The 27,214-nt window shown below is 39.4% G+C and overlaps 1 protein-coding gene across 1 annotated transcript; it reads left to right on the top strand.

Annotated features, from left to right (window-relative positions):
* The first annotated feature begins 322 nt into the window (after positions 1–322).
* Positions 323–23,000, top strand: gabrd (gamma-aminobutyric acid type A receptor subunit delta). Its single transcript, XM_028583360.1, has 9 exons — positions 323–689; positions 13,663–13,778; positions 16,015–16,082; positions 17,368–17,588; positions 17,900–17,982; positions 18,201–18,338; positions 19,259–19,414; positions 20,692–20,903; positions 21,971–23,000. Exons 1-9 carry the CDS (start codon positions 622–624, stop codon positions 22,292–22,294), a joined length of 1,386 nt encoding a protein of 461 aa, XP_028439161.1. The 5' UTR covers positions 323–621; the 3' UTR covers positions 22,295–23,000.
* Positions 23,001–27,214: the final 4,214 nt, after the last annotated feature.

Raw genomic sequence — 27,214 nt, 5'->3', positions numbered from 1 at the left:
CCTAGCTGTTTGTCCTTTTCCCACCAGACTCAGAGTGAAATATCGGACAGTAATAAGCCTACCTGATGGATGTGATTCAAATGTGTCAAAAATTACATAATATCCTGAAGTCCTATTCGTGACATGCTTTCCGGCCGCCCCCTCCTTCCCTGGCCAGATTGAATCTGACGTTTAGAGGCCAAGCAACGGAGGGAATTGACAGATTAGTGATACACTCTCTCTCTCTCTCTCTCTCTCTCTCTCTCTCTCTCTCTCTCTCTCTCTCTCTCTCTCTCTCTCTCTCTCTCTCTCTCTGTGTGTGTTGCTGGAGGACATACGGCGGCGGCAGCGTTGAATCGGCTTGTTGTTGCGATCGGATCCGGAGTTTTCTTTTCCCTCGGTGCGCTCTGCTCTTGTGCGCTCCTGGACGCGGCGGAATTGGGGGAAACATGATCATGGGGTCATCATCACAATCAGCACCGTCTTCAGCAGCATCAGCACCACCGCACTTTACTTTAGTCTCGGCAGCGCCGGATCACGAGGAGAGCGCGCTAAAATAAAACTCTGTGGCTTTTTGTCGTCGATTTCCATTCCTGGAAACTTTTGTTTTTGTCCTCAATCATTTATCACAAAGCGTGCGGAATGGAGATCCCAACTTTCCTGCTGGCGAGTCTCGCTCTGCTCTTCATCGGAGGGGATCTTTTCACCTGGTGAGACCAGCTTTGATTTTTACTTCTTGCAGTTTTCTTACTGTCGCCCGATAGTGCGGAGCGCTACAAAAAAATAAATAAAATAAAATCAATAGGTGCATAACAAGTTGGATAAACTGTAAACTTAAAGCCTGATCAGAAAAGGCGAACGACCACTGTCAATAAGACTTAGATTATGAGGACAGCATTCTACTATCCACACCCCTCTATGGACGGTAGGCTACAACAACCAACATCACCACTATACTTTACAAAAATCAACATTAATTAAAGCTAAAATATCGCCAGTCAGTTTGGCCCTCCTCGCTGTGTATCCCTCCCACAACTTTACCTTATAATACCAATGTACAATGCAAATAGCTAAGAATATTGATTTTATGTGGCTTTAACCTCTACACCCACAACGTGAAGTCTGCTTTCTCCTCTGCTTTACCTCTGGGCACATGGACCTGATGACATTTGCATAATGAATATGCATAGAGAGAGGTGATGATGTTTTTTTGTTTTCAGGAGAGTGGGTGCACCCACCTGCAGCAGGCCTGTTCCATCAGGGTCAAATATCAGATGATGCCAAGATGCACATGGGCTAATAAAGTAGCCTACATTTAAACAGAGCAGCCCTCTGCTATATAACCAACAACGCAGAAGCCCAGTTTGAAGTCACAGATGGACAGCGTGCCATCACAAATATAACACTGAATTGGCTCGCAATACCTCCTGTTTAGTGCACATTTTGTTAGAATTAGTCTTCAAAAATAAATCAATCACATTCAACTGTGGCCCTAAAATGAGATGAGATTTGCCGGTAATGAAAATGATGATCCTCTTGAGCTAAAAAAAACCCATAAATGCAGTGCCATTTAAAGTCTTTTAACACATTGAAATTGAATCTGACTGTGACCTCTGATTGTCAGTATTATAAGTAAGCTTCTCACACAGCTTTTGCTTTTGTCAGCTGGGTAAACCAGGTGCATCTAAACCAGATGGTGAGCTTTGGTGCTTTAAACGTAATGTTTTCAGTAAAGGCCTATATTCATCTGTGTGCAGTCGAAATGCCCTCATGCTCTCGTCCATAAGCTTTCACAAGCATCCAATTCTTAGGATAACCAGCATCCACTGCTGAGCTCCAATTTCCCCAAAGCCCATATTCTGGCCAGTGCTTCCACTGAAAAGGGCAAAGGGTAAAGCTACTTAAGCTTTGGGGGAAATTTGGGCAAATCATTTCTATTGTTGCTCTTGGCTGTCCACCAGTAGAGGGAGTAATAGCTATTGTAATTGGATTTTCCTGCCTCTAGTCACTGCTCTTATTATTATTTTGTTCTCAGTACAATGCAGTGTAGGCTTTTTTTTTGCACCTCATTATGTGTCAGCTCTCTCTTTCTCTCCCTTCCTCACACACACAAAGTGATGCACACATGCGCACACACACTGTGCTGTCTTGGCTTTGGTGGTTGAAAGTTGCAAACTGCTTCCTTCCCTCGCTCCCCACTCTGAACAACAGAATTACTCTAGTTCTCTTTTTAGCTCCTCATTTATCCATTTCAATAGTTGCTTAGCCAAGATAGGCCTCGCCACCTTTGGAATGGTGTACATTTCTTTCCAGCTGAAGTGTGACTTACCCTTCGCTTCACTAAACACAAGCTGCATCTAATTGATAGTTTCTGCAGCAGAGACATTAAGGAGGATGAAATACTGTAGCCTAGTAGACAGCAGCACCTCAAACAGAAGACTACACAGACGTCTGTTAAGAATATAGAACATATACACATATCCACAGATTGGATTGGTCTTGTTTACAAATGTTCCCAAAGGCAAAGAATCTCATTGGTTGTCTTAACCTCAGTGGGTAAGAGCGAAAGTATTTTGTAATAAGGATGGTGATCAAATCCATTAAAAGACCAAAACCAATAATGTAGCCAAAGGCTGATACTGTAGCTTAGTCCTTTGTGCCTTCATTGTTGTCCAAAAACTATTCCTATAGACACGATCCTGATGCTGTAAACCAGGGCTGTAGTACTACACTTTTGTGGTGTCTCGGACTCGTTGGTATTTGGACTCAGAATTGTCTCGGACTTGGCCATTGGACTCGCCAAATATTCTAGTTGGTCTTGACTGAGTCCAGAACTTTATGCTTTTGTTCTAAAGTAACTTCCTCCTTCCAAACAAAACCATTGATGAAGTGAGCTCGTTCAGAAAACAGGTATTAGTTTAATTCAAAATCCATCTAGAACAGGCATCGAGATTGGAAGGCTCAATCATCAGGTATCAATCATTTTATTTTGGCCACATACACAATGTCAGCGAGCTTGGTACTATGAATTCTTCAGGATAAGTAAGTTCAAGATTGGGATAATTTCCGTTTTATATTTTAAGTTTACGGCCTAATTTGATCCTATAGTGTGTTACTCTGCACTTGCTTTTTGATTATTACAAATATTAAAGCAAAATTATCATCTTAAAAAGGAAGATATACTGTCTCTCACATCACATAAATTATGAACAGGTAAGTAAGTGGTCTTGAAGAGGATTCTTTTTTTTTTTTTTTTTCTTTAAGTCTCGACTTGGACTCAAACTTTTTTGGACTCAATATTATATTGATATTGTGATATGTGACTAGATATCGTCTTTGATTTTGGATATTGTAATATCGTAATATGACGTGTAGTCTTTCCTGGTTTTACGAGAGCTGCATTACAGTACAGTGATATTGTTTGAACCTACCAGACTGTTACAGCTGTTTTATTATTTGCCTTTACCCACTAAATCATTATATACATATTACTGATGATTATTTATCACAAATCTCATTGTGTAAATATTTTGGGAAAGCAGCATTTGTCAACCCTACAATATCTTTGCAATATCCATATCGAAGTATTTGGTCAAAAATATCGTGATATTTGATTTTGTCCTTATGGCCCGTCCCTACGTGTATTAATATGAGGCTGAAAATAGTCTCCCAATTTACCCGTTTGAATTGCGTTTGCTAAAAACTACACTGACCAGCTGTTCTAGGGAATGTCCTAGCCTCTTCAAACAAAACAATATGTTGACCTGTTATTAAAGAGTCATACAGTATATTCAGTTATCTTCAGTAGGAACCAATGGGCTTGGGGCTGAGACTAACGCATTGCTGGTTTTATGCTCAGTCTGAAAATGTACTCATTCACTTCTCCTTTTATATTAGACACTCAGTAGTTTACTGTAGCTTATAAAGTGAATTAAGATTTCAGACACTAACTGACAGGTGTAATGTTGCACGACTGTCATTTTCAAATCTAAAATGTGACACATTGCATTGTGGGATTGTTAGCATAAATTGTTTAGTACGGGTGCTACTTTTGTCGTTTCATTGCAGAACTTTCTGAGTGCATCACTTTAACACCAATTCTGACACTCAAATAAAATGGACAGTGCTAATATAGTGTACGATATAGTAAATAGTAGTCATTTCGGACAAATAATAAGATTTGTTTTCAGAAAATATGTTGAATAACATCAGCCTTACCCTTCAATGCCAATGGACCTTTGTCACTGCAGACAGTTTGATTTGTTTGGCAGGAAAGGACCGGTGTAACTAATGCTATTAACGACTGCTCTTTTCCATTTAGGTGCAGTCGTTAGGCTATAAATGTTTTATTTTATGTATTAACTGCACCTGTGACTTCCCTGCTATAACTTGTCAAAATGTCTGCTGTGAAAAAGGCCTATTGGTAACATAAATCATGCTTTTCCAAAGAAAAGCAGTCATCTGCACCTTTATGTCTAACCAGCTTACAGCTTTTACCATTCCTCCCTTAACAATATTTATAACTTATTTGCTGACAGCAAAAATAAAAAAAATAACCAAATCCATGCAGACCAATTTTGATCACATGAGCTAACAGTGGGCGGCATGGTGGTGCAGTGGTTAGCACTGTGTCAGCCTCACAGCACAGCCTGTCCTCCATATGGGTCGATTGTTTTTTGTTGTTGTTGCTAAACTTAACTAGTTTCATTTCACAATGTTTACTACGTGTTAAAAACGTCCCACTTACGTTAAATAGAACAGTCACATGATTGCGGTCACATGATTAAACCGCCACTGTGCGGCAGTGAATAGAACGACTGCATGTCGTTTTGGGAGCCTTTCACCACCATGTGGCAGGAAATAGAACGGTCATGTGTGTCGTTTTGGGAGTCTTTGGAAATCTATCTATAAAGTTGTTTAGGTATGAGGGTGTGTTGCACAGGAAGAGGGTTCTGGATTCTGGCTTGGGCCCTTCTGTGTGGAGTTTGCATGTTCTCGCTGTGTCAGCGTTGGTTTTCTCTGGGTTTTCCGGCTTTCTCCCACAGTCCAAAGACATGCAGGTTAGGTTAATTGCTGACTCTAAATTGCTAAATGGGAGCGTGAATGGTTGTCAGTCTCTATGTTTCCTTGACTGTCTGTCGACCTGCCCATGGCATAGAACCTGACACGCCAGATGGTTTGTTACACAGAACCATCTGAGAGAAGCCTTCATTGAAAACCTTGCAGGTGATTGGATGAACCCTTTGTCTATCACGTCTGCCATGGTTGTTCTGAACTTTGCGGCAGTCACACAAACCTAAACCACGTCTGTAGCTGCCAGTAGCTCTTTACCGGACGCTGATTGAGTCGGTTAGCTGGTAGTTCAGACAGAAACGCATTACTTGAAGCCTGACAAGATTGATTTCCCTGTAGTCTATGTCCATGACGTTCCGCTGCCGGAAATTCCGCCCGGATTTCACTCTTTTCGGGCCGGATGTCCGTTAACTTCCACTTTCTTTGTGTTGGAATTTTAAAATCCGGTCAATTTATGAGGACTATGATTAACTGTTCTGCAGGGTAAATCGAGACAGCTAGCTAGACTATCTGTCCAATATGAGTTTTCTCTTGCACAACTAAAACAACTTTTGAATGTACACGTTCCACCAAAACAAGTTCCTTCCTGAGGCTATTTTGCAGCGGCACCGCGGCTCTGCCCGGTGCTTAGCGCCGCCAAGACGCGTCTGTGATTGGTTTAAAGAAATGCCAATAAACCAGAGCATGTTTTTCTCCCATCCCGCGAGACTAATATGGGTGGGCGATACTGGGAATTTTGGTATCGATCCAATACCAAGTAAATACAGGGCTAGTATCGCTGATACTGATAACATTACTTTTTACTTGTAACGTCACGATCATTGAATAATTGTGATTTTGCCTTTAGTTAGTTGATTATGATTATGATAAAACACAGGACAAAGATTTTAGGCAAATATATAAAATAAGTATAAAAATAATAAAATAATATAACAAAATATAAATATAACAAATTCAACAACACAACCAAAAATACCTTCCATTACACACAGATATCTGTGAAAAATAAAGTCAGTTGTGCAAAACTGAAAAAATATAAACAAAAGCCACAATGTATAAATATGAATATAACTGTTCTGACTCTCCGGTCTCCGGCAGAGCAGGGAGGGGGAGGGGGCAGAGAGAGAGAGAGAGAGAGAGAGAGAGAGAGAGAGAGAGAGAGAGAGAGGTGCACACAGACTTGGAGAGACGCTGTGCTTGAACTCGGGAGAGAAACTGCAACAAAAGTATCAATCTTATCACGACAGTATCGATCCGATACCAGTACTCATCTTGGTATCGATACTATTGATATTTAGATCGATATGCCCAGCCCTAGAGACAAATTTCCGTGTGATATGTGATCCTGCCAATTCTCGTGTGATCTCATGATATCGCGAGAATCCAGCTGTCGTGCAATTTAAGGGCGTTCCCACCTCTCGGCCAATGTCAGCTGGGACTCCCGCACGACCCTGTAAAGAGTAAGCTGTTACCGATAATTGATGGATGGATGAATGAATGAGGTAACAGTGGTTTGTTGTGGCCTGCATCTTGATAACATTAGAAGTGATTCTACATACGGGGCATATTTTAAATAAATTTCCATTTAATCCAATGACCACAAACTAGCGGACACAAAAACAGGTGAGGTGGGGTAGTATTCCATGGTCGGTGGTTGGTTATTGGGCCTCTCTGCAAAATATAATACAATAATAAATTACAAATCCATCATTGGATAATGATAAGTGGATAAGATAGGATGCATACACAGTGCACAGAGAGTGGGAGGATTGAGGGTCAATAGGAGCCTTGCATGTGAGCTGTAGTTGTTGAATGGTAACAATTGCATCATATTTTACCATCCAGTCCAATGACAGATACTAATTTATCTTACAATATGGACGTAAAAGCTCTGTAGTATGTTTCAGCTTTTCAGAAAGACAGTCAGAGGAGTTGGGACTGTAGACATTTTGTTTATATGTGTACACATGAGATATGTCCATACCTATTTTATACAGGCTATGGTCCAAGCGTGGACATATTATAGTTTAGCAAGATGTGGCAGTAAGAAGTGATGCAGCAGGATTTAATCCCAACATTTCATGACATTTCTGTTCTGTCACACTTGTCCTTAAACCTGCACTCAAGTGACACAGTGCTCCTAACCAATCTGTGTAAGAGGTTGAGTCAGCGGATAAATCCCTCCTGTCCGGAGAGTACATTTTCCAATAACACAGTGATATGATCATGTTCCTCTGGCTGCATGAACTGGCTTTATAAGCCTGACTCTGCTCTTGCAGCAGGGTGAGGTGGTGCACAACACTTCAGTGCTTCCACTTAATGCCTCCTACTCAATTTGAGGTGATGCACCACATGTAAACAGCAAAAAGAAATTATTCTGTTGTCCAATTGGAGCGTATATTGACAAGCATTCAAATTCTGATTATCAAATACATGTTAATTAATTTGTTAAGTTAAGAAAAGAAATCTTTAAAATCCCTCTAGAAGCACATCATATCTGATAGTGACAGTGAGTACATATAGCGTATTTGTAAAAGATGGAATGATGTTTTTTTATTGAGTTGTTCATTTAACGACACAGGGGTTGTAGCTAAAATGGAGGACACTGGGGCCCTCTGTTTTAGCAACTTTTTAATTTAAAACTTGATATTTTATATGCGGATTACAACATTACATGTGTATTAGATGTATCAACATTTGAGTAACTACAATAAATAAATCAAAGATTCAGTATGTCCCCATCAGAATTAAATTCCTGTAAGTGTGGAGAAAGCTCTGATAAAGCATTTAATTTGTTAATACAATTAAAAAGTCCAAATAATAAAAACATTGTAGAATGTTTGCTGTCTGCTCAAGTTAAACAATGAATTGCCTAGTAAATAAACAGATCACATGTGCACGGTGTCAAAAGTCAAAAACAGTCAAAAACTTGAAAAATTACTTAAACATTCATTGACACATTTTCTATTGATTGAATAATTTGACTGATACCTTACCTTAAATAATACAACACATTGTGGTGGTGGATAAGCCAGTTTGTGATTGATCCTTGCAAAATTGTAACGGAAGCAGGATAGATAAACGTACAGGTTTCCAGCCTGAGTTGCAGGGTGAAATCAAATTGCATCGGTAGATCGGGCTGGGTTTACCCAGTCTACAGTTTATCCAGATTCTGCTGTAGTTTTCGCTGTATTTATCAGGGAGGAACGGAGGTCTCATATTTAGAGACACCATTCTAAAACTAGAGGATCCGTCCGAGTTACGACTCTCACACTGCTGCTGGCTCTCAAAGTTAAGAGGATATAAACAAATTAAACAAGTTAAAAGCGAAGACAACTTGTTCAATTCACACCAGCGAGTCACTTCTGTTTGAGCCTACATCAAATAATCTCCCAAGCAAGAATAGACAAAAAAAGGCTCATCCTACAAGGAAAATGTTGGGGCCTCCATGGGCAAGAATTTGTAGATTTGATCCATTGCGTTATGGCAGGAGGATGTTCAGATATCTGCTGTAAAAGTATACATCACATAGCAGAGACCAGAATAAGTCTCACTCTGTACATTCTGACCAGTTTGGAGAAAATGTCAAGGAAGGAAATTTTAAGGTTACGGTTTAGATTAAAGAATAAAGAATAACAATTTGGCAGGAAATCAATCATATTTGGTTGATTCAACTGAAATGTATTTCCATAACAGAGCATACTAGAGCAAAAAGATAAAATAAGTATACATACACACCACTAATACACTCCTCAGAACAAAATGTGTCCAAGATATCCTGACATTTAGTCCCTCAAGATCCAAAAATGCTGGATCCTACATTTCCCATAATGCAACCAATAGAATATTTTCGTTAAACCCGCCGTGCCTGGTAAATGTCATGGCGTTTAAACACTTGACACAGCCTTTCCATTCTAAATAACTTAAAGTGCTCATATTATGTTCATTTTCAGGTTCATAATTGTATTTAGAGGTTGTACCAGAATAGGTTTATGTGGTTTAATTTTCAGAAAACACCATATATTTGTTGTACTGCACATTGCAGCAGCTCCTCTTTTCACCCTGTGTGTTGAGCTCTCTGTTTTAGCTAAAGAGTGAGGCATCACACTTCTTTACCATTTTTGTTGGGAGTCGCACATGCGCAGTAAGTACTGCTAGCTAGTCAGTTGCAGAGTATGAGGGAGTGCCACGCTAGCAGCTAGGTGAGCATTATAACATGTGTTACAAAGTGACGCACGTTCGTCATGGAAGTAAAGGCTGGACTACAGTAGAGCTGTTTGGAGCAGTTTGTGAACAGTGTTTTCTCTGGAAGATGGTAAGGGCTTTTTCACTTTGTAAACCTATAACGTGCACAAAAAAGATATATAACACAATAAAGGAAAGGGGAAAAGCCAAAAAGCATAATATGAGCACTTTAATACGACTCCTATACAGCTGGAAGAGATCATGAAAGGGTAAAATTAATAAAATATCTGAAAGTATACAGGGAAAGAGAGAAATTCATTATGCATAATGGCTCAAATTAATAGTGAACAAATGTGCACTGGTCCTTGATCAATCGGTGTACAGTAAGTTTACTTGGCATGCTTTTTTTTTATTCTAACTTTAGTGGAAAGAAGTTTGGAGAAATAAAACCTATTTTATTTCCTATTCTTTTTTTTTTTTTTACTTACAGCACACTTTTACGTAGTAATCTAAACCATTTCCTATTTCCCCATATCTTATTACATTTTCCATTTTCCTTGTTGATTATACAGAAGCATATTAAATGTGTGCCAGGATCAAGGAAATCAAGAATGGAATGGAAGGAATTTGAAAAATAAAAAAGCCAATAAAATATCAAGATGAAAATTCATTTTATCAAGTGACTGGATATAAATGTAGAAATTCATTGATTCATTAAACTTTTAACACATTAAATAAACATTTAACAAAAGTATGTCACTGCTTGCACTCCATATTTAAATGCCGAATGTGTCAAACCGTAGAATAGTAATGTAGTCTATAAAATGATCTGTTTGCTGAATGAAAAGCAATATATTATTACTGTCAATTACTGCAACACACGCACGCGTTTGGAAATGGAGCAGCTGCTTGTAGAATACGCTACTTATTTATGTTTTATTTTGATTTATCCAAATGGAATTGCAATGCTGCTGATCTCACATTGATGACAATGAAACAAATTAAACAGTGAGTGCCAGAGTGAGGATCAGTGGAATGGCTGTGCTCAGGTAACTAGCAGTGTCAGTATATAAAACTAATTAGGCTTGTTAGTGCATGCTTGCACATTACGTTCCCGAAAAGACGCCATCAATTTGAGAGAGGCTGCTGCTCTTTGTCTTTCCTCTCCTCTGTCTCCTCTCCCCATCTGTTTAATGTTAGCTCGTAAACAGACGGATGCAGATCCAGGCATCAGGAGAGACGTGTTGTGAAAGTGAAATACAGAAGACAGAGAAGCGTCTGGAAATAGGCTACACATTCTCGACTGTTTGCCATGGATGGAGTGAGAAAATAGAGAGGTGCGAATGTTTAGTGAAGCTCGACAGAGGGTAATGAAACACTCAACCCCTCACATGTCTTCTAACAGCATACAGCATTATTTATTTCCCCTTGGAGAGACATGTTCCAGTTAGTTTGACTTTTGTGGCCATAAAAATGCTAATTCAGGTTGGGAAATCAAAAAATAAACACTTGAACATATTTTTTCCATCAACAACATCAATTTACAGAGTTAAATAACGTCTGGTCTGCTCTCTGGAGAGCAGCATTTAATTCAAGCAATCATCTGTGACATTTTAAATGAATGTCCATTTAGCATTTTTCGATAAAAGCTTTCACATTATGAGCGTCTGCTAAATCTTTTGGATTAAAACTCTTGTGGAGCACAGGAAGTGACACACATCTGATGTGTTGTGAATAAATAGGAGACAGACAGATAACAGACAAACAGAAGATCGCCTCGACAGAAAGTCAAAATTTAACAACAAGATGTCCTAGAACAAAATATGTTGTGCCACTGGTACTGTATGTGACATAAAAGGGGTATGAAGTTACATTTCTGTAATGTGTAACTATAAATGAATCTCATACTAGAATAAGTGTGTGAAAGTAGAATACAGGCTTTTTAAATCAAACAGAAAAAGTCAAGGATTGTAATACTTATAATACTATAAAGCAATAAACCTGTTAAAATGAATATGAAGTGTCAATAAATCATATTGTCCCTATATATATATATATATATACTGTATGTCCCTAGCAGACACACACTTTCTCTTCCCTCCATGCGAGGAGGCCTGTTTGACCTTGGTGTGTTAACGGATTTCTTGAAGGAAAAGCTCTTTATTTCCATATTTAGAAAGTACCAATTAGTGAAGAAATCCAGGAGTCACACAGTGATTAATTAATTCACTCGGTGCTCCCATTTATGTCACACATGACAGTGATTGCCAGACTAAAAATACATCTGCCACTACGAAATGAATTCACGAGGGAAATGTTAATTACATGGCAGAAAACAGTTTCTTACTTACCAAATTTTTTTTTTTTTACTATTTCTGTAGATAAGCAGATACTTATTTCATGCTGTTTTGCAGTGGAGGTCAGTTTTCCATGTAACTGTGGGTGGAATGCTTTGCTCTCTAGGAAGTCGACTTTCTTTAAATGTCACCCTTTTTTCAATAGTCACTGAATGGCTTTTTACTGTCGGTCAATCATTACGTCTTCGTTCAAGCCCCCATATGGTCAATATCCCTGTCAATGCCACCACCAGCCTTTGTGACTCTGAATGCCAGTGAAACCTTTAATTTATTACGTTAGTCAGCTCTTTCAACTCTGGATGGCAATTTTGCCTCTAAAACCGGATTCTGTACAAAAGCGTGTATATGAAAATATGAAAGGATGAAGCTCTGCCTGTATTGAATGATAGCATAGCTCTGTCTGTATTAAAGGATAGCATAGTGTGTCTCATGACAGGGTGCGACTGACCTGACTTAAAATACATAAAGGTCCAAGTTGTACTCTATATCTGCATAGTATCTGCATGGCATCTGGCTCTGTTTTAGAATGCAAAACTGCCACCTGGTGGTATCTGAGCTGTGCTGCTCTTGTAAAATCCTTCATTGAGGCAGTTTCTGTCAGTATAGGCTCGGGGCCCTCAAGCAGTCTGTGAAGGCTCCAGGGGCCTCAGGGGAGTCCTTTTACATGATCAAATAGTTTTACTTTAACTATTATTCCACTCATGGTAGGTTAGAGGAATTGGAAAAGCATAAGGACTGCTTGAATCGAGGTGTCATGGTGCCAAACTACAGACAGCAATGTAATAAGGTTCTAACTTAAAAGCCTTATTAAATGGGGATATGTATTTTTTTTTATAAAAAAAGTCTTGTGGACTGAGGCACAGCATGATGTTCAGTCTGGGTGCAAAATCTATTTGGAAAGAAATGCACACTGTGAAGACACAGATGGGAAAAAATATGTCAACCAGGCTTTAACCAATCATTTTCCTGTGAAAACTACTAACAAATAACATGTTGTTTTCATGACATGCTGCTATTGATAACACATTAACATTTATTATTATTTCATTAGTTTCAATGTGTTTGAGAGCATATCCACTCTATGTCATTCTATGACTTAAAGATATATAAAAGTACATTACTAAATATAATTAATTAAATAAATAAAAACAAATTATCAATGAAAACAGAGGGCACAAATAATAAAAAAAAATCTCTTCAAATATTTATATGTGCACATTTCTTCTTATTGTTGTTATTAGTTTAAGAGACAATTTCAATAATTAATCAGTCAAAAGATTTAGACTATTTTGATTAATAGTAGGGTATATGTTGTGTTCGAACAATCACACTTAAACATTTATTTGTGTCACCTGTTTTAAGGGGACATCTACAAATAAAAACATGATTAAATAGGTTTGCAATATTATGTAGTAGTAGAACAGGCATTCTAGGGAAAAGAAATATCACTTCAGGGATATCTTAGCTTCATCTTTGTATATTGGGAGGAAGTGGAGACGTGTTGTCCATCTTTATATACAGTCTATGTAAGCAACTAGCTGGGATAGATATTTCCTTCAGGAGTTAATGGATACAAAAACATAGGGAATAGGAAAGGACTTACATTTGTCAAGAAGACAGACACACAACTCCAAATAAATGCTCATGTTGCTCTGTGTCTGCTAGATGTGCAGACAGGCAACTAGTCACTAACACATTTGCCCTAACAACTTTACAAGGTGATAATATGTCATTATTGTGTTTACAGCTGGTTCTGCTTCCCCCAAGTGGCAAACTAAAACATAAAAAAATCAATCATGCAACTTTAAAAGACAACTCGATGACTCTGGGTTCTTGACATTTTCTTAACCTAAAAGTGGGGTCATGCAGATTCCAGAAAGGTTTGAGAAACCCTTTTTATTACAGTGACTTCTAATGCTTTTTCTTTCGACAGATAACATTGTCTTGCATTTATGTTTGTCGTGTATGTTACTGACTGTATCTGAGGCTCTGCCAGGCTTTCCTGTGGACACATGGTGTGGCTGGACGACCGCTGAAGGCTGCTGTGTTTGCTGTTTGTCTCCTTTAGGGCCATGCTGAGTGACATTGGGGACTATGTAGGTACAGACATTCAAATATCCTGGTTACCTAATCTGGATGAGTTAATGAAGGGCTATGCAAGAAATTTTCGCCCTGGGATAGGAGGTGAGTATGAGATCTACTGCTCGTGGCGTTGGGTTGCATTTCACCCCCTCACATTTACAGCCATCCTTAGCATCACCCACCCCAGGTTACAGCAACATGGACGTTCACATTTCCTTTTCCAATTCCATTATTCAGAGGTGTCTTTGTTTTTTCTTGTACGACATTAGAGCAAAGCTGGATTCACCTTATGTAAATACCTGCTTTTGACTCAGGTGAATCATTTCTTAAGGACACACAAAACCATTTAGGTAAAGACAAGCTTTGCTAAGGGGATTATCGAGGATGATGCCCTTCAAGGACAAGAGGGAAACGGGTGGTGCAAACAATGAGCACCGCTCTAGAGACTTTGCTAAGAATGGCTGCAAGATGTGAAACATCCAATGTCCACAGCGATAGATTTCTCAATCTCACAGCTTAACTCAGTTGAGCAAAGGTGAAAATGTGGAGCAGGAGCACCGCTACCATCACACACACCGCCCTGTGCACTACACAGACCTTCATAACACAGCATCTTGTGGTGACTGCATTCCTCTTGATGTAACATTATGATGCGCTGGAAATGAAAGCTAAAAGGGAGGGCTGTTTGTGACCACTGAGGAATCATGTGTGTTATTGGGAGTAATTCCTTTCATTCAATTCACATCCCATAGCCTTTTAGTATGGAGTTATGTTTGTGCCATTAAGCAATCAAATAAATATCAAACATACACAAATAAAAAAAAGATTCATAGATATGTTTTGCATTTTGAAAATGAGATTCTGACTTTAAGAGAATCCACATGACTGAAGTGATGCACAAATGCACAAACATAATTTAAAACCAACTATTTTGGTTATGAAAGTACAAACAATATATGTGAATTTAATTTCTTTATATAATATGTATTTTTTTTGACAAAAATCCAACAATTTACACAATTTGATTTGTATAAATGGAAAACCATATTTGTGAAACAAACCATTTGTTTGTACTTTACAAAAAGGATTTCTGAATGCCATTGTATTTTGGAAAACATTTTTACATTACATTCATTTACATTACATTTTATTCATTTTGAAGATGCTTTTGTCCAAAGTGACTTACAGTACTACACTGTTAAACGGTATGCCTCCCAACAAACAACTAAGACAGTGTTCAGTGCTACAGTGCTTAGAGTAAAATAAAATAAAAAAGCTCTATGGCGCCTGAGAGACATTTATGGACTGCAAGTAAAAAAACAAAATCAAAACAAAATCTTCATTTTTGAGCTCTCTTGGCCACCGTATTTATCAGTAAGTGCTGGCATGGTTTCTAGAGTATAAAACATATTTGTAGACGTTATTAGGCACTCAACATATTTGTAAATCTTATTGTATCTTTGTAATATTCATGTTATTTATTGAAGTTTTATGATACAAAATAGTCCCACATTAACATTACAGTATTGTTATGGTAAGACTGTTCAGTGCAACAATTTCTATTTTATTATCAGTAAACATAGATTAATATGTAGTGTATATATTACAATGCATTATTAATCTGTGCAGAAGCACTGGGGGATACTGCACAAAACATGCTCGCTATTGGATCAGGTGATTGCCCTTTAAACTGGCTCCTGCTGACATTGGCGTGCACTAAACATGCCATCACCTCACACTATACATCCAGTGTATGGCAAATAGATAATGATTAGCTACAAAATGTGATGGGAAGGTGTTGAATGGTGGGGAATGGTAATGTATGATTCCTTAATGTTCAGTATAAATAGCCTTTCTGTTCTGCATCAGTGAGCTCCCCTGTAGTTTCTGCCCTCTAGCATCCGATCACAGAGACACACTCCATGCTAATCATATGGCAAACTGTTGAGTAAAAATGCTACACAGTGTGTGTGTGTGTGTGTGTGTGTGTGTGTGTGTGTTTGTGTGTGTGTGTGTGTGTGAACATTGGCAGAAGCTCACTCTGTACGAGTCCACAAAAGCCCAGTGCTGTTTATGAATGCCCACAGTGTGATGTGCCACTTAGCATGGTTAAACTGGATAATGCTTAATCTCTATGCGCTGTAGGAGTGTTTGAGACGTGGGAGGATGGTAGGTGGGAGGGAAACAGATGGGTGATGGAGTGAGGATGGATGGGAGGGACTGATGGGTTTAGAATGAGCAGAGAAGGAATGTGTGTGTATGTATGTGTGTGTGTGTGTGTGTGTGTGTGTGTGTTTGGGAGCAGGTTTGCTTTCTTTTCTCACTTCTCCTCCCACAGGTCCACCCGTGAACGTGGCCATGGCTATTGAAGTGGCCAGCATTGACCACATCTCTGAAGCCAACATGGTAAAGTGTACTGTCACTTTCTGCTTCCTTCTACACTTAGATTTTCTATCATCCCTCAACTTCACTATTGCAGCAAAGATCAAAGATTTGCTATTTGCATAATCCTGAATTATCCCACTTGAGGGTTTGAAAGTACTCTGTGTGAATATGTGTGACACATTGGCTGAGTTGTTGTTGATAATTTGATGCTTTCAGGGATTTTGTACGGTAAGAACCAAATCTATTGGGAAGATGCACTTTATCCATGTGGCCCTGAGTCTTTTCCAAACAAATAAATCTTTCCCTTGCTTCAACAGTTCAAACTATAAATTAGCATTCCAAAAAAGGCTCTGAGTTTTTTTTTTGTCACAAATAGAGATAAATAGGTTGGATCGAAATGTACAGTAGAAATGCCACAATGATCAGTATTCATAGCAGTTATGAAACATGTTACCATATTGATGTTAAAGAATATGAATTAGTGGATTATATCTGACAGCATCTGTTTGATTTTAGATGTTGACTAATCTAGATTTACTTTAAATCATAATTGTAGCAGTAGCAAATTTCAGGGTCATTATGGGCAAAACCTTTTAATGATGTCTCTCCTTCTAAGTTAGAACTTGTATGATTTAAGATGTGAAAAAATAAATTATTATTATTTTTAAATATGATAAAAAATACAAAAAAATAATAAAATAAAAATAATTTTAATAAAATAAATACATAATTGGATAAAAAACATGCTGGTCTACATTGTAATATTTAACATTTCAGTCCCTGTACTTTAAGTTAGGTGTTATTTATGAAACCTACTATTAAAGTGTTACATTTCTACCAAATTGCAGTAATTAAACAAACTTGTGACAAACTTAAAAAAAGAAAAAAAATGACGGTCTAAATCATGCAGCAGAGGCCAAGATATCCTGACTTTCTATGGGTCAAGCTCCAAAACACTGAATCCTACACTTCCCATAGTGCATTTCTTTCCCTCAGAGTTGACAAAAACTCCTCTAGAGCCACAAAAGACATGATTCCAATATTTTCATAGGTGGAGCAGTACTGCTCTTAACTAAACTGATCTTCATGTGTTACCAGGTGAAGTTCCAGTTTAAGCTTGATTTGTATTAAATTCTAGAATAATAGACTTCATTCCATCCTATATTGAACCACACACATTTGCATTGGTTTTGTTCTTTTATTTAAAAAATAAATCTTAATACTGTAACGTTAAAAGTGTTTGTTTCCGCAGTGCCCGTGACTCAGCCTTTATGGTTGTGTCTGTGTGTTTATATGTTTCTGGCAGGATTACACCATGACCGTGTTCTTGCGGCAGAGCTGGCGCGACGACCGTCTGTCCTTCAATCACACCAACAAGACTCTGGGGCTGGACAGTCGATTCGTGGACAAGCTGTGGGTGCCCGACACCTTCATCGTCAATGCCAAATCTGCTTGGTTCCACGATGTCACCGTGGAGAACAAGCTGATCCGCCTGCAGCCCAACGGAGTCATTCTATACAGCAGTCGGTATGAGCAAACAGATTATTGTCTTCATTAGTCAGACAACACATACACGGACGCTTAGGGCCCCTGACCGAACCTTCATATTGGACCAGTTGGGAGTAAGAACGGGTTGGCTTTTCTTTTTTCTTTTTATCTGCAGCTGATACAGCTCTCAGCTTACAATAGAAAATGCTAGTGTTACTGGAAATATGCCACATCTGAATGGGTGGAACCATCTGCATGTGAACCAGAATGTTTTAGTAAAACTTGTCAGTTGAGTTGTTTAGAGCATGGTGTACATTACGTTTTGATTAACTGGGCTGTTTTCTTCCTAGAATCACTTCGACGGTTGCGTGTGATATGGACCTCACCAAGTATCCAATGGATGAACAAGAGTGTATGCTGGACCTGGAAAGCTGTAAGTTGGGATTCACATAAGGTCTTTTTTTCTTCCTTCACACGTTTATTTCCCCTCAACGTGTTCATGCCAAAGTAAAGTGACACCAAGGAAAGGTAAAGTGACACCAAGGAAAGGTTACAATGTTACCAGCTTTCTCCATTACTACTACTAACCTCAAATGACCGCTCTTTGTCGGTTCGATAAAACGTCTTGTTGTCATCTGTTTTTCATTCTAGATGGTTACTCCTCAGAGGACATTGTTTACCACTGGTCGGAGAGTCAGAGCCACATCCACGGCCTGGACAAACTGGAGCTCTCCCAGTTCACCATCACAGACTATCGCTTTGTCACTGAGATGATGAACTTCAAATCTGGTGAGCATCTATCCTGTTCTGCTGTTTTCCTTGTTGTCAAGGTGAGTTCCAGTAGAAACAGTTTGAAAAGCCCTTGTTTGTGAGTATTCTAGGATCAGACCTTTAGGGGGCTGCCCCTAATGAGAATCAGTATTTTCACTGGATAACAATGAACATAATTGGCCAAAATTATGTTTCTGTTAACCCTTTCCTTGACTGGGTTACAGGTGCATAGCATTGGCAACAGCGACACAGGTTATTAAACCTCTTTCAAGTCCTTTGAACCTGTAATTGTTTGTCCTCTGTCACTAACAGACAAGTTCGCAAACTCTAACTTGAAGCACTAAAATTGATTTCAGATTTTTTTTTTTTTAAATAAAACATTTTTTTTAGTATTATAGTTTTTAGGGGGGCTGAGATGAATTTTAGGGGGGCTAAAAAGGGTCTTAAATTGCCAATGCATGTGATTTATGCATCATGTACTATTTTGAGTTTTGGACTTGGCTTGCCTCTTATGTTGGAAGACTCATTCTTTTTGAAGCCATATATACTGTATATATACTGTATATATATATATATATATATATATATATATATATATATATATATTATATATATATAATTTTGTTTCTTCTTTTTTTCTTTCTTTTTTACTTCAGAACTTCTATGGTTATATTCTATGTATAGAAGGAATGGATCAAGTCAGACTTGCAGCTGAGCTAGGCAGGAGCTTTAGGAGATGATAGGAGTTGCTGCTGGGAAAATGTAGTTTGAAATACTTCCTTATGTCTCACATCTTGACGCTTTGCCACCTGGGCCACAAGTGAGCAGATAGACATTCTCTAATAACAGTGTCTGTGAAGTTCAATTGGATATTTTCATAATAGATAATTAACTTCTTCAGTAATGCAATTAAACCGTGTCTGTTTTCTGCTTCCCAGCGGGACGATTTCCAAGGCTCAGCCTTCGCTTTGAGCTGAGACGTAATCGAGGTGTCTACATCATCCAGTCATACATGCCTTCGATATTACTGGTTGCCATGTCCTGGGTGTCCTTTTGGATCAGCCAAACAGCTGTCCCTGCTCGTGTATCCTTAGGTTGGTATTAGTTTAATGAGGTGTGTTTTAACTTTTAAAAGGTGGAACTTAAATCAAAGGTGTTCATTCATCTGTAGAATGGTTACACACATACTGTAAAGCATGTAAGTGTTATGTTGTATTTTGGTAAGATTGTGCAGCTTGCTAAGGCAGATATTTAAAAGATTAAGTCTAAAGTCCCAAGAAGATGAATGAAACAAATCATACCAGACCATTTGCTATTCTTAGAGCCTCACCAGTGGTGGGGCTACAATTGTAAAGTGCATCCTGGTTTTGGCATCAGAATAAAGTTAGTCTCACTCTGCCAGACCTTCCTCCACAGCACTGTGGAGGAAAGTCTGGCTAGTCCACAAAACATTCCGGGATGGGAGAAAAACATGCTCTGGTTTATTGGCATTTATTTAAACCAATCACAATCGTCTTGGGCAGCGCTAAGCACCAGGCAGAGCAACGGTGTCGCTACAAAATAGCCTCGGAAAGGAACTTATTTCGGTGGAACGTGTATGTTAAAAAGTTGTTTTAGTCGTGTAACAGAAAACTCAGATTAGACAGATAGTCTAGCTAGCTGTCTGGATTTACCCTGCAGGGATCTGAGGAGCAGTTAACCATAGGCCTGATAAATCGACCAGAGTTTAAAATGCCAACGCAAAGAAAGCGGAAGGTACCGAAAAGAGTGAAATACGGCGGAATTTCCAGCGGCAACGGAGCAATCCAGGAAGTGGAACTTCATGGATATAGACTAGACTAGAGGAAAGTCAAAATGCCTTATAGCCTTTTGGTTTCAATGGCAATCTCGCAGTTAGATAATGAGAGATCTGCTGACTTTTTGTCCTGAAGCGCGCGCTAGAGGAAACTTCATTAACTTTCTCAGGTGGAAAATGTTCATCCTCTAAAATAGCATAATATCCTCAATAATGACATGGCAATATGCCGATTAGATATTGATATTTGATGCGTAGAAGTGGAAATGGGCTTGAAATCTGGCCAGATATTGAGATTTATCGCTGAAGTGTGACCAAGGCTGCTAGCAGCAAAAACCATTAGCCAGTGAAAGCTGTTGCCTTCCAGTATTGTGAATATAATGTAGTTTACACTTAACCTAGATTAATATTGCCGGCTAAAGACAATATATTGGCAACAGCCTGTGTGGTCTGTTAATGAGACATCCATGCATTCTCGTGGCTCTGTGCAGCTGTACTTGTGTACACAGTGGTGCTGGCATCACTAAAAACCCACAGAAGCCTAATCTGTACATTGTGCCTGTGTTCTTTCCACAGGGATCACCACTGTTCTCACCATGACCACGCTGATGGTAAGCGCCCGCTCCTCCTTGCCTCGAGCATCAGCCATCAAGGCGTTAGACGTCTACTTCTGGATTTGTTATGTGTTTGTGTTTGCGGCCCTCATTGAGTACGCCTTCGCTCACTACAATGCTGACTACCGACTCAAAGAGAAGGCCAAGGTGAAGGCCAACAAGCTCAGCTCTGAGGTGAGGAAATCATTCCCATCATGTACTCCCATCAGCAGTAACAGCTTCAGGGGGGAGTAATGAGCAGGCCTTTCGAACATAGACCTCGGCCGGGCTTCAAACTCCCCTGTTGACAAGCATCCATCCCACTGACCTTCAGCTAGACAATGAATCTCCACAGAGCATAATGGGAAAATAGAAGATTTCCCTTTAGGGAGTAATAGTTGCTTTGCTGTTGATATACATCTTACTGAGGTATACTTTTAGAATAAGATATGATAACTGGATGATATTCTTTGTAAATTGAGCATTCAAATTAAAATAACATAAATATTAAGCAAAACTGGTTATATGCTGACAACAGACAAAAAAACAGGACAAAGACACGAAAAGATGAGCGAAGTGAGTGACAATGAACATTACAGCGGTGTGATTGAAAATGTGCATTGTTGATTGTGAGTAAAACTACAATGACTTTAAAACATACCAATGTCACGGCAACATCCAAAGTTATGTTTTCTTTAATAATCAAGACTTGAGGACTTCCTAATCTGCTGTGTTTGCAGTTCTGGACTGTTATGTTTCACTATCAAAATATCTTAATTGTCCAATTGTGTTAAATGTTTTATTGCAAAAAAGCATAAACGCACAAATAAAAAGTACCAACATAAAGTAAAAGGAGTAAAGAGTGCCTAGTGATCCAGTACAAAAAGTGTTTCACTGTGATACAGTATATGCTATATAAATAAAGCTTTACTTACTTACCTACTTACTTACCTATATTGGGATTTTAAAAGAGGAAAATAGTGGAAGATGTAATATTCAAATTGCAAAACATGCCATTTTTTTGTAAAATTATCACTCCTTCTCATTTTGTCTTTTGATATTTAGCAGATTTCTCATTTTTTACTGGATTACACACAACTACTAGGTGGCAGATAAGCTGCCAACTTCTGCCTGACTTGTCAAATATGTGATGCTGAATGACTCAAAACTGCACTCTAGCATGTAAAGCCTCAGGAAGTGCTTACACTCTTCTCTCTCTCTCTCTCTCTCTCTCTCTCTCTCTCTCTCTCTCTCCCCTACAGTCCATTGTGAAGAACGGCAAACAGGCTATGGTTCTGTTTTCCCTGTCGGTCACCGGCATGAACCAGGGTGTGATGATTTCCAACCGCCACGGTCGTCCCCAGCGCTCCAGCAGCGAAATCCCTGGGGAGGGCGGCAGCGAGGAGGCCGAGCCGAGGAGGAGAAGGTCCAGGCAGACGGAGGAGAGCACGGAGGAGAAGAAGTGCTGTTCCAAGTGCGTCTGCAAGCCCATTGATGCCGACACCATCGACATCTATGCCAGAGCCGTGTTCCCTTTCACTTTCGCTGTGGTGAACGTGATCTACTGGGTGGCGTACACCATGTGAAGAGGAGGCAGCAGGTCTGTGCGAATGGCTGCCATCCAGGGCTGTATATAAGAAACTGCTGGAGTTGTGCCACTTCAATGCTGGCAGACTGGTGCAGCTGAAATATACTACAGGCCTCAGTAAAAAAAAAAAAAAAAAAAAAAAAAGAAGAAATGAAGTGTTATGGCCAATGAATATGGAAATATGGTAATTAATGGAAGTAGTTATGAGTTTAAAAAGTATTAAGAGGACTTCATATATTTAAATACAAATACAGAAATGTGCTGTATAAAGGCAAAGGACTGTGTTGCCTGTTGGAGGGTCACATATACAGTGAATACAGTTTAGCCAACAATCCAGATTTCCACGTCATCCTGTTATATGAACTCCACACAGGACACTACAACAAAATATCCTGCTTGAACACCTGCTGTACTGACCACAAGCTCACATCTTGCAAACACAAATAAGAATAGCTGAACCATCTCAAAGCAACAATCTGGAGTGAACCGCCTGTTATCTCGAAAAGCAAAAGTACCGCCCAAGCTAGAGGATAACAAGATGAGGTGTACTACTATTCTGCATGGCTGCATATCTCACTCGCCCTCTTCCCGTGCCATCGCCACCCCCTCTCTTCCTCTCCCTCCTTTAGTCCTACACCCATTTTTTTTGTCAAATCATTTTTCGTTCAGGACACCGTCTGCCGTGTCCTATCTCCTTCTGCCAGTTCTGCCTGTTTCTTCACCAATAAAGAACTTCCTCCACTACCTGCGTGTGTCACTCTCTTCTGGCTTCAAATGGTCACTTGAACCTAAAATCCAGATGGTTGTTGAGTGTGAATGAAAGAAAAGAAATGCTGATATCCCTGCGGCAGAGGCAAATTTGTCAATGCAAAAATAGTAGCTGCAGTATTATTTCACCAAGAAGGCTTAAAACAAGGCTCTAATTTGAGGGATTATGAATAATTGACTTGTATGTCCAATTGACAGAGATCAAGAGTTATGCTCTATGAATAATTTCAGACTCTTGCCAGTCCTTTGTCTTGGAAATTGATTTCAGGAAAGCCAGGGATGAGAAGCGCTGCTTCCCAGTCAAAGAATGACCTAGTTTTCTTATTAGATTCAACACCACAGCATTGGCTCTACGATAATCGCTGTACTCTCAGGTGTCTCGTCTTAATTTGATATCTTAGGTTAAAGTAAATATTGTTAGAAAGGTAATTAGAAAATTAAAGCTACCAAAAATATGGGTGTTATGCTTTTTTAAGAACCTTACCTATAATAGGGCTAATGTTTGCTCTGAGAAGGGCACCATAAAGCAGCCAAAATTCTGAGGATTAATGAAGGACCTTAGGATTCAAAGACCACTAATATTCACAATAAATGTCATGGTTAGTTATCAGAATAGCATTTCATGGACATGGACTTAAATCCTGACTTGACAAATGGAATATTAAAAAGGTCAGGAGCTCAGCACAAAAGTAGGATTCCTCCTCTGTGGATAATGGATATTACACAATATAACAATGGTCTGATTAAATCAGTTTAGTAGTCCATGTCTATTTGCCGCAAATAGCCAATGTACTAAACATATAGCTGTAGCTATACACACCAACCATGTGTGTGGAGTGTGTTGATCTGACAGCTCAGACTGACTGATCTTAAAACGTTTTTCTGTTCCATTTTTTTCTGTCTCTGCTTTTCTTCTTGTCTCCGTATGTTCATACATCGGAGTCATAAAGCCTTAAGATGAAATGTGATTTTTTTTTTTTTTGCTCAAGTTGAATCATTCTCAGCTCTCACTGACATGCCTTTGCCTCAATGCACACAACACTGAACAAATACTGGTCTGTTTAGATCTTGGCATTGACTTTATATGCAATCATGCTACCTCTAAAATCAAATGTGTTCATTGTGAACACACCTTAAAGCTGCAATAGTCAATATATTTTATATTCATAATGGATTAAGACTGTGCAATGTGTAATATCAAACGTCTCGCCTATAGTGACAAACTTTATGCAATAGTGCCTTTCAGCTCATTGCTTTGGTTTTACTGCCAACAAATTAACGTTTTAGTTCATTCTTACTGCAGCAGGCAGCTGTTTTTAGCAAACAAAGCTCTGATTAACTCTGTAAAACACTTTACACTACCAGGCCAGCACCAAACAGCAGATATAGCTAGCGACTAAAGCTGGCGAACTATTGATCCGTAAATTACTGATACATTTGTGCTCCTGCAGCTTGTGTCCACTAACCCCAAGTGGCCAAAAAAAAGAAGTAATGCAGGTTAAAGGCACTGAACTTAGCTCCGCCCACAACATTTGAGGTCGGGAAGTTCGGTCTGGACTTGATCCGTTGTGGAGCAACTATGCTCGAACCAGAGCTGTTCGGACCAATCAAATTGTCAGGGCGGGCTTTATACGATGATGGACAGATGATCAACCGTAACGTAATCAACCACGTCACCAAAGAGCGCTTGGGTTGAATTTGTTTACAACAAAGATGGCTGCCATCACGTCTGTTATAAAAGATATCGACAGGAAATTCATTTTAAAAGAGCAACAGAGAACCGCGATCACATATGTATACACATTGCCACACCCGTCCGCATGACACGGAAACTGCCGCCTCTGCCTTTGACTTGCAGCTTCTGTGACGTCTGTCTCCGTTGCTCTGATTGGTTGTAGTTCTATCCAATTGAGTTCAGAGGCATTTTCTTTCCTGGTTCGGTTGAAACACGCCCCCTAATCACAGCCCAATGGAGCAGTATCAGACTCACATTCTGACTAGAATCTGAGTATGACAACGTCAGGCTAGGCGTCATTAGTAGTGGGGCAAAAACACCATCAGATATCTGACCAATGTTTAGAATTCACACTTTGATCAAATAATGTAAAAAGAAAATTATCAGTCATCCTGTCTTTGTTCTAATTTAGGGCTTTAGTGGATTGGTATTCCTTGACAGCATCGACCCACGCTGCATCCTCATTCTGATGCAATAGGAGTAACATACCCACACTCTCCTGTAGTGAGTGTGTGTGTGTGTGGGTGTGTGTGTGTGTGTGTGTGTATGTGTGTAGGCATCAGCATCTCCATTCCCTCTTGTTGCTCCATGGTTTTGTGAGTGCAGAGGCCAGGGAGTGAGACTGTTATCAGGGCTAGCAGGGCAGAGGCAGAGCCAGCATGGGTGGGAGCAGGGCAGGGCTGGGTGCTCTCTAAGCAGGGAGCGCGGCAGGCCGGCTTCTCCCAGGGAGATAACTTTGTTCTGGGCCAGGAGAGATGACATCATGACGGATGGCAATGAAGATGTGGGCGCAGGGGGCAGGAAACGTTATCTCCTACAATGGCACCAAGGGGACGGAGACACACACTTGTGGAACACACTACTGCTCACTGATACTCTACTCCAGTGGACTGACCACATACACACACAGGAACACACACGCGCACACAGAAACACACACACACACACACACACACACACACACACACACACACACACACACACACACACACACACACACACACACGCACACACACCTTTGACATGCCTACACATATAGTGGGTCTAGGAGGCGGCTGTGATTTAAAAGGCAAAATCGGACAGATACAGGCTCAGTCACTGTGTGTGACTGTTATGGTAGTGTGATTTTCTATTGCACAGTATCCAAGAAATTTGGGACATACACTGAAGGAACTGATCTTAACCAATCTCAGCGAGGAATCCAGCTTATACTGTAGGTTTGTACTGCATGATTTACAAACATACAAATTGCATGAATTCTGTTCAATGCATAAAAAGTTTGAAAAAAAGTTTGCTTTATAGTTCAGTTATAAGCAATTAATAACGACAACTTTTGGGTTGTCAGGTTGTAAAAAAAAAAATCCATGTGGCCTGTGTCAGTAAAATTCTCCAATGTTCTGATGAACTACTAACTTTTGCTGTTGGCTTGTAAGAAAGTGACAATCCTGTGATCCTTAATTCATGACTTACTAACATTTCAATGCTGTCCAGTACAAACCAAATATCTCCATATCTGATGAATGCTCTGTTGTCTCTAAGAAATTGGCTGGTAGGAGGGGATCTGTTTCCTTCAAAACATAATTGATATGCAGTTTAGTTGTATGGGAACGTTATTCTTAGGAGACAGGGTTGCATGGTGACGGTGTAGATACAAACAGGAAACATGGGAAACGAGAGAGGGATATCCAACAAAAGTCCCATACTGAAATCCATCTGGGTTACGTGTCATGCTTCTTAACGAGTAGGCCCACTTTCAAGTCGTCAAGTCATCACAATAATCCACAGAGATCCAGAGATCCGAAGAGTTAAGCAAACTCATGCAAAGCCTCTTGGAGTCCTTTAATATTGCCGGCAGAACAGTTTCTAACTCTTGCTTACTAATCACTGCTTGCTTTGAATTCCCCAAACCTCAGAAGCTTTTATCCTAAGCTGACTAATTGACACCGAGGAATGTTTGCACACTGACATCATGCAATAGTTATTGATCATGAAAGCTGATCTGGGGGTATGATGTGTAATGATGCAGGCGGTTACATATACACATTTTTCATGCTCGGTTTAGTTTTTGGCTGCCTGATGCGACTATTCTGCATGAGTTTGTTTGCTAAATTTATTGCAAAATGTATTGAAATTTAAGTGGCCTTTGGCACTTGTCAATTCTTTATTCTGCAAAAGCCTTTTCTGTTGGAGATTGAGTTTGTTGCGGTAAAACTGTTAGGTTCAAAACAACATAAAGGCCTTTATTGTTGCAACCTTTGGGACATGGTTAACAAAAATGATGTTGTGCCAAAATGCTGAATAAGCCTCAGCTGTCATCAATCTTGCAAGAATGATCTGTTAAAAAGCAAATATGGCACACAAATAGGATTTTTCCCCTATAAAACTATCTTCTGTACAGGGTTTCTGAGGTGCAAG

Source organism: Perca flavescens, chromosome 7 (genome assembly GCF_004354835.1).
Source record: "Perca flavescens isolate YP-PL-M2 chromosome 7, PFLA_1.0, whole genome shotgun sequence".
In the NCBI taxonomy this organism is placed as follows: Eukaryota; Metazoa; Chordata; class Actinopteri; order Perciformes; family Percidae; genus Perca; species Perca flavescens.
This window is presented reverse-complemented; position numbering and strand designations above follow the sequence as displayed.